This window comes from Astyanax mexicanus, chromosome 9 (genome assembly GCF_023375975.1).
Source record: "Astyanax mexicanus isolate ESR-SI-001 chromosome 9, AstMex3_surface, whole genome shotgun sequence".
In the NCBI taxonomy this organism is placed as follows: Eukaryota; Metazoa; Chordata; class Actinopteri; order Characiformes; family Acestrorhamphidae; genus Astyanax; species Astyanax mexicanus.
This window is the reverse complement of record NC_064416.1, coordinates 36,928,377-36,942,148: the sequence shown is the minus strand read 5'-3', so window position 1 is coordinate 36,942,148 and position 13,772 is coordinate 36,928,377. Positions and strand designations below refer to the sequence as shown.

The 13,772-nt window shown below is 39.7% G+C and overlaps 1 protein-coding gene across 1 annotated transcript in view; it reads left to right on the top strand.

The window, feature by feature from the left end:
- Positions 1–260: 260 nt before the first annotated feature.
- The window catches only part of LOC103041883 (neprilysin), a 95,321-nt gene continuing 81,809 nt past the window's right edge, over positions 261–13,772 (top strand). Inside the window, exon 1 of the mRNA XM_049483423.1 lies at positions 261–616. Within this exon, the coding sequence (XP_049339380.1) occupies positions 574–616 (43 nt within the window). The 5' untranslated portion in view covers positions 261–573. The remainder of the gene's footprint in view (positions 617–13,772) is intronic.

The window sequence follows — 13,772 nt, the reverse complement described above, 5'->3', positions numbered from 1 at the left end:
AATTTAGTGGAAGATCGGTGATGGTCTATCTATCTATCTATCTATCTATCTATCTATCTATCTATCTATCTATCTATCTATCTATCTATCTATCTATCTATCTATCTATGTCTGTCTGTCTGTCTGTCTGTCTGTCATACACACACGCGCGAGCGCGCACACACTCCTGAACACAGCGAGAGGAGTCTCTTCTCCTGTGCCCTCGTGCTTCCCGCCCCCTCTTTAGGTCGCACTCGCTGGTCGCAGGTCCCTCCTCAGTGCCTCCTACGGGGGGAGGCAGCATTATACACCAGCGCGCGCGCACACACTCAATCACACACACGCGCGCGCGCACACGAACACACTCTCTTCCAGCGCTTCAGATCTGTCTGTGCTCGCGGCTCGTGCTGGGGTTTTGTGTGCAGCCGGGTCCAGCTGAGCGGAGTGTGTGATAGAGGAGTACCAGTCACAAACACACACACACACACACACCGAGCGCGCGCGTGTAGCGGAGCCGAAGACACAGAGCACGAGGTGCGCGCGCGCTGCCCTCGTCTTTCTCGCGCCTGTGGATGGACGGCTGAGCGCTCGGTGATGCCCATTTATATCATCGACCGCAAATTTCCAGAGACCCCTGGTGAGTTACCGGTGCTGCTTATGTGTGTATATGCTCGCGCGCGCGCGTGTGTGTTTATGTGTGTGTGTGTGAAGGGGGTGGGTTTAGTGGGGGTGTCATTTTTTATTGGCACCAAACGCACGCGCTTGCAAACGCAGCAGTTAAAGTTTCTGCTGCTATAAGCTGCGCGCGTGCACGCATCTCCATGCACTGTTTGTGGCGCTTGTGTGCATGTGTGTGTGTGTGTGTGTGTGTGTGCGCACGCGCTCAGGAGTGCACAGCCAGGTGCGTTAGGATCACTGAACCTTGTGGGTTTAGTATTGAGTTATTATTCACAGTAATGCGGATCTCTGTATGAATTATTTGGCAACCATTCAGTTTAGCACATGCTGTGGAGTCCCCCAGGGTTCAGCTTTAGGGCTGGTGAAATTGATGCTGATTGTGGCAGCAGGGTAGTTATGAGAGTGAAGAACTGAAGTATGAACCTGTGCACAGGTTTTACGGGGTTGATCTCCAAGGCTTTGGAACATTGTTCGTTTTCTTTTTTTTTCCTTTTTTTGATCCGATAAACTAATCCATGGAAATAATTTAAAATAATTTAATTAAAATCTTAAGCTTTGTTGCATCAACTTACAATGAAACTGCAATCATTTTCAGTTATCATTTTGGATATGAAAACATTACGCATTTGAGTACCATAATACTTATGCAGCACAGGGAAATTCTTATGTTTGCTTATCCAAGTTTAGAAAGCCAGGATCAGGACAAGAACCATGCAATGGTGCCTCTGGAGCAAAGGGTGCCGATCTCAGTATGAATTATTTGGCAACCATTCAGTTTAGCACATGTTATGGAGACCCACCAGGGTTCAGATTTATGGTTGATGCTAATTGAGAGCCTAGGCACAGACATTAAGGGGTTAATATGATTGGAAAAAAATCATGTTGCACTAACTTTCAAAGAATATAAAACAATATAAAGCTTTTTATGTCAAGTTTGATCTTTTTGAAGATCATCTTTTGACAGAATACTTTTAATAATTATTGCCACAATAAGAGGAAGGGAATTCTTATGTTAGCTTACCCAAGATTAAAAAGCCAGGGTGAGAACCCAGTATGAATTATCTGACAACTGTTCAGTTTAGCACAAGTTAGGAAGACCCCAAGGTTCAGCTTTAGGGCTGGTAAAGTTGATGCTAAATGTGACAGTAATGTAGTTAAGAGACTGAAGAACTAAAGGATGAGCCTGTGCACAATGTTTATGGGGTTAATGCCAAAGGCTTTAGAATTCAACTAATGTTTTCTTTTATTATTATTATTATTTGACCTTATAAACTGATTCATATAAACAATTCAAAATTATGGAATAAACCTTAGGTCTTATGGAACTTCACAAAATATGCTAAACCAACCAGCTACCAAACTATTTGTAGTAGTTTCTAAATTTTGATGAATAGCTGAATAGTTATTCTAGGGTTCTAGGAGATACCATGTTGACACTGTAGTAATCAAATCATGTTAGCGTACAGACTGCTAAAGCAGCATGTATGAGTATGTGTGTGGTACGTGTGTTCTTATGAAAGGACTTGTGTGTGATTGTGATACTTGGAGGATTAAGTTTGACCATTGGAGGTTGGTGGTCTATAAGATTACTTGTTTAATACATGGTTTAGATGTGGAGACTCCCAAGGTTCAGCTTTAGGGCTGGTGAAATTAATGCTAATGCTAATTGATGCTGAAATGTAGTTATGAGCCAATTAGCAAGCTTTTAGAGTCCATGGTTTGGACTCCCAATTTATTAGTGGTCAATTAAACCTGCTTTACTAAACCATTAGTAGTTAGTAATTAACCTAGCATTAGTCATTAATTAATACACTGAACATGTACAATAGTTAATGTTGATGCCTTTAATTGACTGATTTTTAAAGATACATCAAAATAAATAAATTAACTAATATTTAGAAACTACGTATAAAGGAACATCTGATTTTGAAGGGTTAATGGTAAGGTTATATATTTTCTACTAGGTTTTCCAAGACTGATACAGGAACCTCTATAAAAGTATTGCAGTAATGAAGAAATGAATGAGTGCATAGCTAAATTCAGGACCAGTCAACAGGTCACTGGGGTTTAAGGGTTAATAGGATCAGTGAAGAGGTCAGCTTTTGTCTGCACTCGCAGTGTCTTCTGCTTTCTGATGGCGTTAGGAAGGCTTTTGCTAGGAGCCGGTGGGTGTTATGGTGGGCTGTACTGTCTGATCTGGCTCTTCAGTGCTATCCAGATTATAAGTCCCGTTTAGATCAGGACTGAGTTTCCCAAAAGGTTCTTAACCCTAAGGTAATTCTTAGACAATCCAGTGAGCTTTACACTGAGCAATCACTCTCTAAGTTAAGCCGTTCTTAATGCTTGAAGTTTATTTTAAATTTATTCAATCAAATTTAACTTGGAGCTATTCAAGCTTTTTAGCTCTATTTAGATAATCATTTTACTTCAGTTCAATTTACAGTGACAGTCAAACGTTTGGACACTTAACTTAAATTTAGTGGTTTTTCATTATTTTAAAATGTTCTACATTGTAGATTAATACTAAAGTCTTCTAAACTATGAAGAAAAACATAGGAAATTATTGAGTAAATAAAAAAATGTTGAAGAAACCAGAATATGTTTAATATTTTAGTTTTTTCAAAGTAGCACCTGTACTTTCTTTCAGTTAACAGCTGTGCTGAACTTATCAAGAGTTAATTACTTGAATTTCTTGCTTCTTAATTTTAATTTAAGAGCATCAGTTGTAAAGTTGTGAAGAGGTAGAGTTACAGGTATACAGTGAATAGCTCTATTTAAGTAATGTTATAATCCATATTATGTCAAGAAATACTCAATTAAGTAAAGAAACAGATACTTTAAAAAATGAAGGTCAGTAAATCCAACAAATGTATATATTTGTTTAACTTTGAAAGTATCCTCAAGTGCAGTCACAAAGACCATCAAAAACTTTATGATGAAACTGGCTCTCATCAGGACAGTCCCAGGAAAGGAACAGCAAGAGTTACTTCTGTTGTACAGGATAAGTTCATCAGAGTTACCAGAGTATTTTTTAAATTACACATGATTACATGATTCCTTATGTGTTTGTTCAAAGTCTAGATGACTTCAGTATAAATTTACAATGTAGGGAAATAATAAAAAAATATAAACATTAAATAAGAAGATGTGGCCGGACTTTTGACTGGTACTGCAGGTCAATTCTCATTAGTCTCATTAGCACTATCCAGTCGATCAGTCTAATTTATTTCAATTTAATTTAATTAAATTTTGCCACATCTGCATCCACAACAATATGTTTATATGTATTTAAGAACTAAAAACCTGTTAACTGGAAACTCAATTCTTATAGAAACCTACAGGCATTGCACATTCTATTAGAAGCCAGCGGGCTTGACCATTACACACCAGCACTGCATGTCCTAGCGTGAGTCACGCATGAGAGAGCGTCTTGCCTAAGCTGTTCTTAGGAAGTTTCATCCAAATTTACAGGCCGGTGATTTCTATTAGAAGTGCGCTGAGTCACCGGGTGACTTTCTAGTAAGTACAGAGGGACATGTTGAAATAACAGTAATAACTGTTTGTGGGAGCTGACAGTACAGAAAAGATGTGTCTGATCAGGACTGCTCCTTTAATTCACTACACAGTACTGGAGAGTTTAACCTTTATGTAGTCTAAGCTGAGGATACTGCACACTCCCCTTTTCCTGTATCTTATACATGTATATGAATGTGGACATGTCTTAATATAGACTAAACCCAGTGCTGACACAGCTGTGCTATTGTCTACATAGAATTTATCCAATTGAATAGCACTCTGCAGCAGATAAGCATGAACCTACTGGCATCATGTCTTATGCCAGAAATGGGTTAGAGGGGTGTAAAACCCACAGTATTGAGCTGTGGAACAGTGGAACTGTGTTCTCTGGAATGATGGAGCTCCATCCAGTGCTTTTGGGATGAGTTGGGGATGGGTTGGGATTAGGAGTCTCGTGACCAGATCTCGTGGCACAAGATTAAAACCTGAAGATATTTCTCATCAGGCTTAAACCTGTCTTGCGGGAAAAAAACAGGTAAGTGTGGACTTTTTAAGAGGGATCTGGCAACCCAGTAGCGATAGTGATAGCGTGTGGTGGCTGAGCGATGAAAGCAGCTCTCAGCAGTAGAGGAACATTTGGGCATTTACATAGAAGATGGTTCTGCTACTTTTAAGTTGTAAGTCTGGCTGCATTTTTACACCAGTGGAAACAATAAACGGTAACAGAGTGACCAACAACACACATACCATATGTAAATACTGTAAGTAAATCCTACACGTGACTGTTTATAGGCAGTTGTACTAATCCCTTAGCTCTGTACTGTATTTAGTAAATGTTCTGTCTCTGTTTGCACTTCAACCATAGTCTTAATATGACTGATTATTGTTATGCATAGTTAAATTACAAGAGATTTAGGAGGAAAAAACACAAACCATAGACTTAATATGACTGTTTGTGGTTTGCACTTATTGTTTGCCTATATAAGACCTGTTCTTATTTCTGTCTCGTTTGCGTTATATGATTTTGTCAAATAAAACTCTAGTTTTCAAGCTATTTTTCATTTTTGACGTTTTCTTAAAATTTTTGTTTTTAAATCTCGTCTCGTCTCGTCTCGTCTCATGAACCCAGTATCGTGTCTCGTCTCGTCTCGTGAAATTAATGTCTCGTCACAGCCCTAGTTGGGATGTAATCTAGCATTCTGACGTCACTATTGATCTTGTTTCTGAATGCAAATTGTTCCTTACAGCCATGGTTCAAAATTAAGCAGAATATCTTACCTAAACAGTAAAGACAATTAACCCATCAAATGTTCGATTCATTATTTTTAGTAACCATTGAATGAGCAGGAGTCCCAATACTTTTGCCATATAGTGTTTGCACCATGAAAGAATAAACAATTTTATTGCTTAATGTAATACTTAAGGCACTCTAGGTCAAGACCATTTAGGGGTTTCTCCTGGGCTCTGCTGTTAAACATGGTGGTGGGTGGGGGTGGGCGATATGGCTCTAAAATAATATCACAATATTTCCATTAGGGTTGTGCCATATCATATCGTACGCGATAATATCACCAAAAAAAAAGATATTGTCAACGATATTAAACCCTGAAATACCGTGCCATATCACCCATCCCTTATTATCACCTCAGGTTCTACTTTTTTGCTGTTTTTAGCAAAAGAAAAACTCACACTGTTCTCATTTCCCATTATATATCTACTAGAGAGAAATTATATCTGTACAGTATTATTCATTTAACTGCAGTACTGGAAATATAGAGATATATGGAGTGCATTATTAGTATTGTGCAGTAGTGTATTCTTGAAAAAAAAAATCAGTGTTTTGTCATATTGCCAAGAGTATCGTTATCGCAAAAATACCATGAAATATCGTGATATTATTTTAGGGCAATATCGCCCACCCCTAATTTCAATGTATTTTTACAATAATGATAAATATCCCATATGACAAAAAATTATTTCAAGAATACAATACTGAAATAAAAATGTAATTGTAATATTGTATACGTATGATATGGCACACCTCATAACTGAGATGTTAAAAAATACAAGAATTTGATCAGATTTGTAACAGAAGTCAATGATCCAGAATGTCAAGATACTAATAAAATTAATGCACTCCAAATATTCCTATATATTCAGGACTAAAGTAAAATAAGTGATATTGAACAGTACTGAATAGTAGATATATAATGAGAAATGAGAAGAATGTACATTTTTCTTTTTCTAAAAAAGTAAAAAAGTCGTACCCTGATGTGATAGTTCAAGTTGATATTCAAGATATTCAAAAATGTTGGTGATATTATTGTGTACGATACGATATGGAACAACCCTAGTGGTGGGTCAACATAAAAATGTTTATCCCTGTTTGCTGCTCCACAGCTTAAATCTTAGCGCTTTTTCACCGAAGTGGAAACAGCACCGTTCTGGTTTGCGAACCTAATTTCGAACAGTTCGCCACGTTTCCACCAACAAAAAAAGGATCTGAAATCGTTTGTTTGCAACGGGAAATGAAGAATACCAGGGTCTTCAGCTCGCACGGTTGTGGGTGTGTCTGTTTGTACAACGCTGTGCAACACCCTCTGTTGATGACGTATGATGTGATGTTTTGACAGTTCCACTAAAACCGGTGGAAACGCGGGCTGGTTTGCTGCAAAGCACCAAAGTTCTTATAAGCCCGAACATTTTTATTATTACTTTTATTTTTTTATTTTTTTAATTTTATTTTAAGGTTTTTTTTTTTTTTGTTCTTAGTTCTATTATTCATTTAATCACTTCTTATCATTTGTAACATTTTACTTTACTTTTACTATTATCTATTTACTATATTATACATTTTATATATATTTTTTTTTTACTTTTTTATGTGTCAAATTTGTTTTTTTATGATATTTTAGAACTTTCTGTTTTACATATATAATTTTATTAAATGTTTATTTAAAATTAGTACTTTTTATTTTTTTTTTATTATTTTTTACTATTTTTTTCTTATTCTTTCTAAATTATTATTAAATGTGTTCAATCCCTTTGATGTTATTAATGCTCGGCAGGCAACATTGTAAATAAGGGTCACCCTCAATGTTTTTCCTGAGTGAAAATAAAGATTGATTGATTGAAATGATTTTAGTGGAAAAAATATTGATATTCATATATATTGCATCTGTTTAGTTTACAATACATTATCGATTTGTGGCGTCAAATATCAATATTATTTTTATTGAAACTTAGGTGCTTTGGACCTACCCTCTCCCAATTAGACATATTAAAATCACTGCTTCATTACATTACATGGTGTCGCTATAATCAAATGAATAGGGTAAAGCTGCAGAGAAGAGGATTGGTTGCCATCTGTGAAACTGACAGCAATAAATCCATTATTCCTTCTATGTGATTATTTAGGAGTATTTTATCCTCTTCAGTAACTCAGATTAGGTCATTTGTTTCAGGTATTGCATAATCACAGTATTATGATATTATCGTTATTGTGGGCAACATATTGTGATAATAATATTTTAGTGTAAGATACGTACCCTGTGTTTCCTACCCATACTGGATATACCCCTCTAGCCCATGCCTGGCTTCATGCATGGTGCCAACAGGTTGATGTTTATCTGCTCCAGAGAGTCCTATTCTATTGGCAGTACTTCTCTCTACAAGAACTAGACACACTGTGTGTGAGGATATGGTTCTGGGAATGCAGAAAGTGTGTGATGGTGGTGTTTTCAGCGGGTCACATGGGTGAGTGCCTGTTGGTCTGTGGAGGAGTGTGTGACTTCCTCTAGGTCTGTGTGTGTGGAGTCGTAGGGAAAATCAGCCCTGGCATACAAGACAGTATTCTTATTTAGTAGTGTAATATGTGTAAAATATAGATACACAGTCTGGACAAAAAAAAGTCTCCACCTGGATTTAAGTAAGTAAATGATGTGGGGTTGATGCTGCAGTTGGTCTGCAGGTTTAGGTTCAGCAACAGTATGTGCTGAAAGAATGAGGTCAGCTGACTACCTGAATATACTGAATATAGACCAGGTTAATGCATCAATGGATTTTTTTCTTCCCTGATGGCACGGCCATATTCCAAGATGAACAATGCCAGGATTCATGGGGCTGGAATTGTGAAAGAGTGATTCAGAGAGCATGAGATCATCATTTTCACACATGGTCCAGACCGAAGCCCCATTGAGAGTCTTTGGGATGTGCTGGATGGAGAAGTCTTTGTGCAGCGGTCAGACTCTACCATCAGCAAAGCTAAATTAATGCAAAACCTGATTGAAATAAATCTGGTGACAGAAGCTTATCGAAAAATTGCCACAGTGAATGTGTGCTGCAAAGAAAGTTAAAGTCAAAGTTAAAGGCGGTCCAATGAAATATTAAAGTGGGTGACCTTTTTTTTGGTCAGGCAGTGTATAGAGATATATTCGAATTAGGCCTTGACAATAATTTGATATCGGTAATTATGGCTAAATAAGAAATGTTTCAATATGGTGGTATAGTTTTTGTGCTTTCTTAGCAGTTTTTCTGAGGCCTTCAAAGTATTTATATCGATTTCGAAATTATATCGTATCGACCAAAGGTAAGGAATAAATCGTGATATAAATTTTGGCCATATCGTCCAGCACTAATTTGGAAGCACCAAAAGGAAAATATTTGGTTAAATACCAACTACCAAAAACAAAAAACGGCTTTCATCCTTGCATAAAGTAAATAGTTTAAATGTAATTTGTCTTGAGTTTTAAAGAAATCCCCAAATTAATCAAACTTATATTTCTTATATTTCTAACAGAACGACTCCAGAGACAAGAATTCAAGAAGACAGATCTCAATAGTATTTAGGGCTGTAATGAAAAAAAAATAGTAATCTAAACAAATAACTGACAAATTTGTATCAGTTGCAGCCCTATCATATATATTGAATATAATAATAAGTTAAAGTCTATGGCGAAGGCCCACAGTCATCATCATAGGTCTTATCACATCTGGACCCATGCAGATCCTTCTGTACATTGTTTTAGAGAGCGTGTAAGTGACGTTCTTTAAAGGAAAGTGTATGTCACTGCAAACAAGTGAAGTAGCTTTATCGAACACTTTTAACATACCAGTTTGTTGCGATCTGATCAACATTGGCAGAATCATTTTATTGTCTAAATGTTTGGTGCATCAATATTAATGTGTGATATAAGATTAGTGATTTTTGATGTGTGATGCATAAGTCTCTACTATAGAACCATGGTGAGCTTTTCACAGCACTGAGTGTGAGCAAGAAAAAAAAAAAAAAAAAAAAACAAGAAATAGAGCTTTCTCACCTCCAGAATTACAACTTCTCCACCCACCTGATAATGAAGTGTCTGATACTGACTATTATAGTCGTAGCTACAGACTGTGTAATTGTTTGTACCCTAACTAATTGTATTACCCTAATGAATACTCTCTCTTTTATAAACTCCAAACCTAAAGGTGTTTCTAGGTTTTATATTTGACATTCCAGGAATGACTCCACAGCTCATGGAGCACCATCATTCCAGTGAACACATTTCCACTGCTCCACAGCTCAATGCTGGGGACTGCATACCCCTTTACTCAACGCCATGCCAATAAGTGTTATTGTTGATGTAAAAGCTGGATTTGCATGCTGCAGTGTGTTTTTTGTGTGTGTAATAAGAGTGGGTATACATGCGCTAAGGGTGCGCAATGCGGCTGACTGTTGTCAGGGTTTTAATCAGTCAGTGGAGCACCTGTATTTCCCAAGATAGAAACATGCTAAATATTTACCTAAACACACCTCACTTCTATTTCAACGGCATGGGTGAAAGTCGTGAAAATCGACTGTTAACAAAGTGTAAAATAGCAGTGAGCATCATGACGTTTGTAAAATAAAATGTACGTTTTCTATGTTGTGATGCAATCAGCACTTTTGAAATTTGAGCCATTCTGGATGGCAATTTTTATTATTATTTATTTTGCAAACAGTGCTCTTAATCATTCTGGAAGCATCTTAGTTTTTGTAAAAAAAATTCTAAAAATGCTTATAAATCTCTAAAATTGCACAGGAGCATAATATTAAAGCAGTTTCATTTATTTATCATTTAGGTATGCAAGCTTGCTACTAAATTAAATAAGCCTGATAAAAAAATCGAGCTAGGTGGGGTAGGAGACGATATCAGTGTTATGGTACAGCAGACTGTACAGTATATTGATCTGGAAATGTTTAAGCAGGGGACAGATTGGGAATGTCCACACCTCTATAAGTTGTGAGGTGTTTTGTTGTGAGTGAGGTTGAACACAGGCCAGCAGGCTCCTGGCAAGGCAGTGTGAATTATCAGAGTTGGAGTGAGGCCTGATAGTGGGTGCAGATGAATGGGACATTCCATTTTTGAAGTTGTGCCTCATAGAAGGCATTACCACCAACAGTGGACAGTGCAGTGGATGGTAATGATTGTGACCAGTGGCATCTGGCTAGAATTGGTACTGTGAGCAAACTCTGATCCTCTCTATTGAATATTTCAAAAGTCATGGGACATGATGCTAGTTCAGATACTAGTTAGTGTAGTTGTAGGTGTCAGTGTGCATTGTGGGACCTTCTAACTTTTCTAGATCCATCATATAACCCTCCTCTCCTCTTGTCGTATTCAGATGAGTTGATTAACCCTACTTTATCTGGCTGAGGGCCCTCCCCCTGGAGCTTTGAAGCCACCCATGTGTTTGCATACCTCAGGCGATATCTTATCCAGGGCTGCCGGGATTCTTTATGTCAGAATGACGAGTTGGCACACGGTGACGCATCTACCACACACCGCACACCCACCCACCATCAGATCAGATTCCACAGCACTTCCCGCTCTGCCTGCTGTATCCTGAGTACTGTAGTTTCTGATGATATCTCTCTGATCTGATCCAGAAAAGCATCAGTGTTTGTAGTGGGCAGCGGTAGTATACTGGACTGCGACCCTGACAACTCGTGTTCGATCCCCCGTGAGGAGTGTTGTGTTTATTTATTTATTTTTTCCTTTCTTCCTGGGTTTACCTGCTTCATTTTACAAAAACAGATTTTTTTTTCGTGGCCGGCCACGTAATGGCTTGGAAAATATCTGGCCCGTGCCCAAAACTAATTGATGACCTCTGCTATAGACTATCTACAGTGAAATCTAAGTTTTCTAAAAAAAAACATGTTTTTTCATTTGAAGTTACTGTATGTAGTTTAGAGCAGTTTCATAATTGAACAATAATTTCCCTGTGTTAGTTTGGTACATTCATTTTCCTGAAACATTTAAAAATAATTTAACCTGGATAATCAGTAATATTATATTTTAAAGAGGCACTAAACTCTAAGCCATATTTTTTCCTTGATACCTGAAATGTGTTGCTTTAAAGTTGGGAAACATACCAGTCCTGCTTAAAAATGTTATAAACATTTCCTAACTTTTAAAATATGCTTTCACTACGATTATTTCCGCCTCTCCAGCGCCCCCTTTCAATTTGCAAAATCAGTCAATTAATAATACCGCCCCTCCAGTGACGTCCATCCATCTGCGGCATCTCATTGCTATCATAGCTCATAGCTCTTCCCCCTGCCCCACCCCTAAAACCCATACATCACCCTGTGCCCCTCCCAAACCAGCCCTTCTATTTTCTTTTCACATTTTTCACATTTGAACCGAGAGTGTCGCCTAAAATCAGGGGGTCTCTTTAAGTCTCTTTAAGTAGTCTGCACATTTCTGCCACAACTAAACACACACGCTTTTGTTTTCTATAAAAAAGCTGTTAACTTATGAATGTTTGTGGTGAGCATATGGGATTTTTTCATTGTGTCCCTCAGGGGTCTAAAGTGTAAAACTGAGTTAAAACTAGCTTTGCTATGTGGAGGCGGTGCTTTTGATCTATCTCTCTTGTGCTTGTGTGCTGTTTGCTGAAGAACAATGCTATACTATATATATATATTGTGGCTTGAGGAGGCGGGGGAGTTGTGGGTCCGCCCCACGCCAGAGCGCAAAGCCATGCCTGTCTCAGCTGGCCCGCATGAGGGCTGATTGAGCCGCCAGTTGAGACAGGCATATATACTCAGCCTCCGCCATCATTTGGGAGGACTTTTACTGGGGAGCTGAGGGCTGAGGCTGCACGGACTCGTATTTAGCCTTTAAAGTAAAACTAAGTAATTCTACAGACTCTAGAGCCCCATTGGGCTGAGTTATGTTTTGAGTTGTTTTTGGGTGTGGTGGAGGGCATTTAAAATAAAAGGTATGATTTGAGTTCAGCGAGAGGCGGCTGCAGCAGCAGTGGACGCCTCGCCCCGACGCTACCTAGAGCCACCGCTCATCCAGCCCCGGCGCTACCGAGAGCCACCGCTCCACAAGCCCCGGCGCTACCGAGAGCCGCCGCTCCACAAGCCCCGGCGCTACCGAGAGCCGCCGCTCCACAAGCCCCGGCGCTACCGAGAGCCGCCGCTCCACAAGCCCCGGCGCTACCGAGAGCCGCCGCTCCACAAGCCGCCGCTCCACAAGCCCCGGCGCTACCGAGAGCCGCCGCTCCACAAGCCCCGGCGCTACCGAGAGCCGCCGCTCCACAAGCCCCGGCGCTACCGAGAGCCGCCACTCCACAAGCCCCGGCGCTACCGAGAGCCGCCGCTCCACAAGCCCCGGCGCTACCAAGAGCCGCCGCTCCACAAGCCCCGGCGCTACCGAGAGCCGCCGCTCCACAAGCCCCGGCGCTACCGAGAGCCGCCGCTCCACAAGCCCCGACGCTACCGAGAGCCGCCGCTCCACAAGCCCCGGCGCTACCGAGAGCCGCCGCTCCACAAGCCCCGGCGCTACCGAGAGCCGCCGCTCCGCAAGGCCCGGCGCTATCGGGAGCATCCGCTCAGCCAGCCCCGGTGCCGAGAGCAGCCGCTCCACCTGTCCCGGTGCAGAGAGCAGCCGCTCCACCTGTTCCGGTGCCGAGAGCAGCCGCTCCACCTGTCCTGGTGCCCCGAGCCGCCAGTTGAGACAGGCATATATACTCAGCCTCCGCCATCATTTGGGAGGACTTTTACTGGGGAGCTGAGGGCTGAGGCTGCACGGACTCGTATTTAGCCTTTAAAGTAAAACTAAGTAATTCCACAGACTCTAGAGCCCCATTGGGCTGAGTTATGTTTTGAGTTGTTTTTGGGTGTGGTGGAGGGCATTTAAAATAAAAGGTATGATTTGAGTTCATTTACTCCCCGTGTCTGTGTATCTCTGTGAGCTTCCTCCTTCCGGGTCACAGTGGTCACGCCCCTAACCCCAGGGGCCTACCACAATATTATAATTATAATTATAATATTATAATATATACCTCAATTGATTTTGATCATTTTTCAGATCATGGTCTTATAGGGATTATAAGAAGTTGACCAAAACAACTCAAATTATTAAACCTGTCAGGTTTAATAAGGTAATGCTTTATAATACAGCCCGAATACAAATAAAGAAATGAAAATTTTGTTTAGCTAACTTAGTTTAGCTTTACAGCTAAGTTGAACTTAGCTTGTACCTGATGAGTATTTTGTATGTACAGAGAAGTTATAGTATAAGTTAAGGGAATATACACTCTAAAACACAAGCTATTATTTTTGA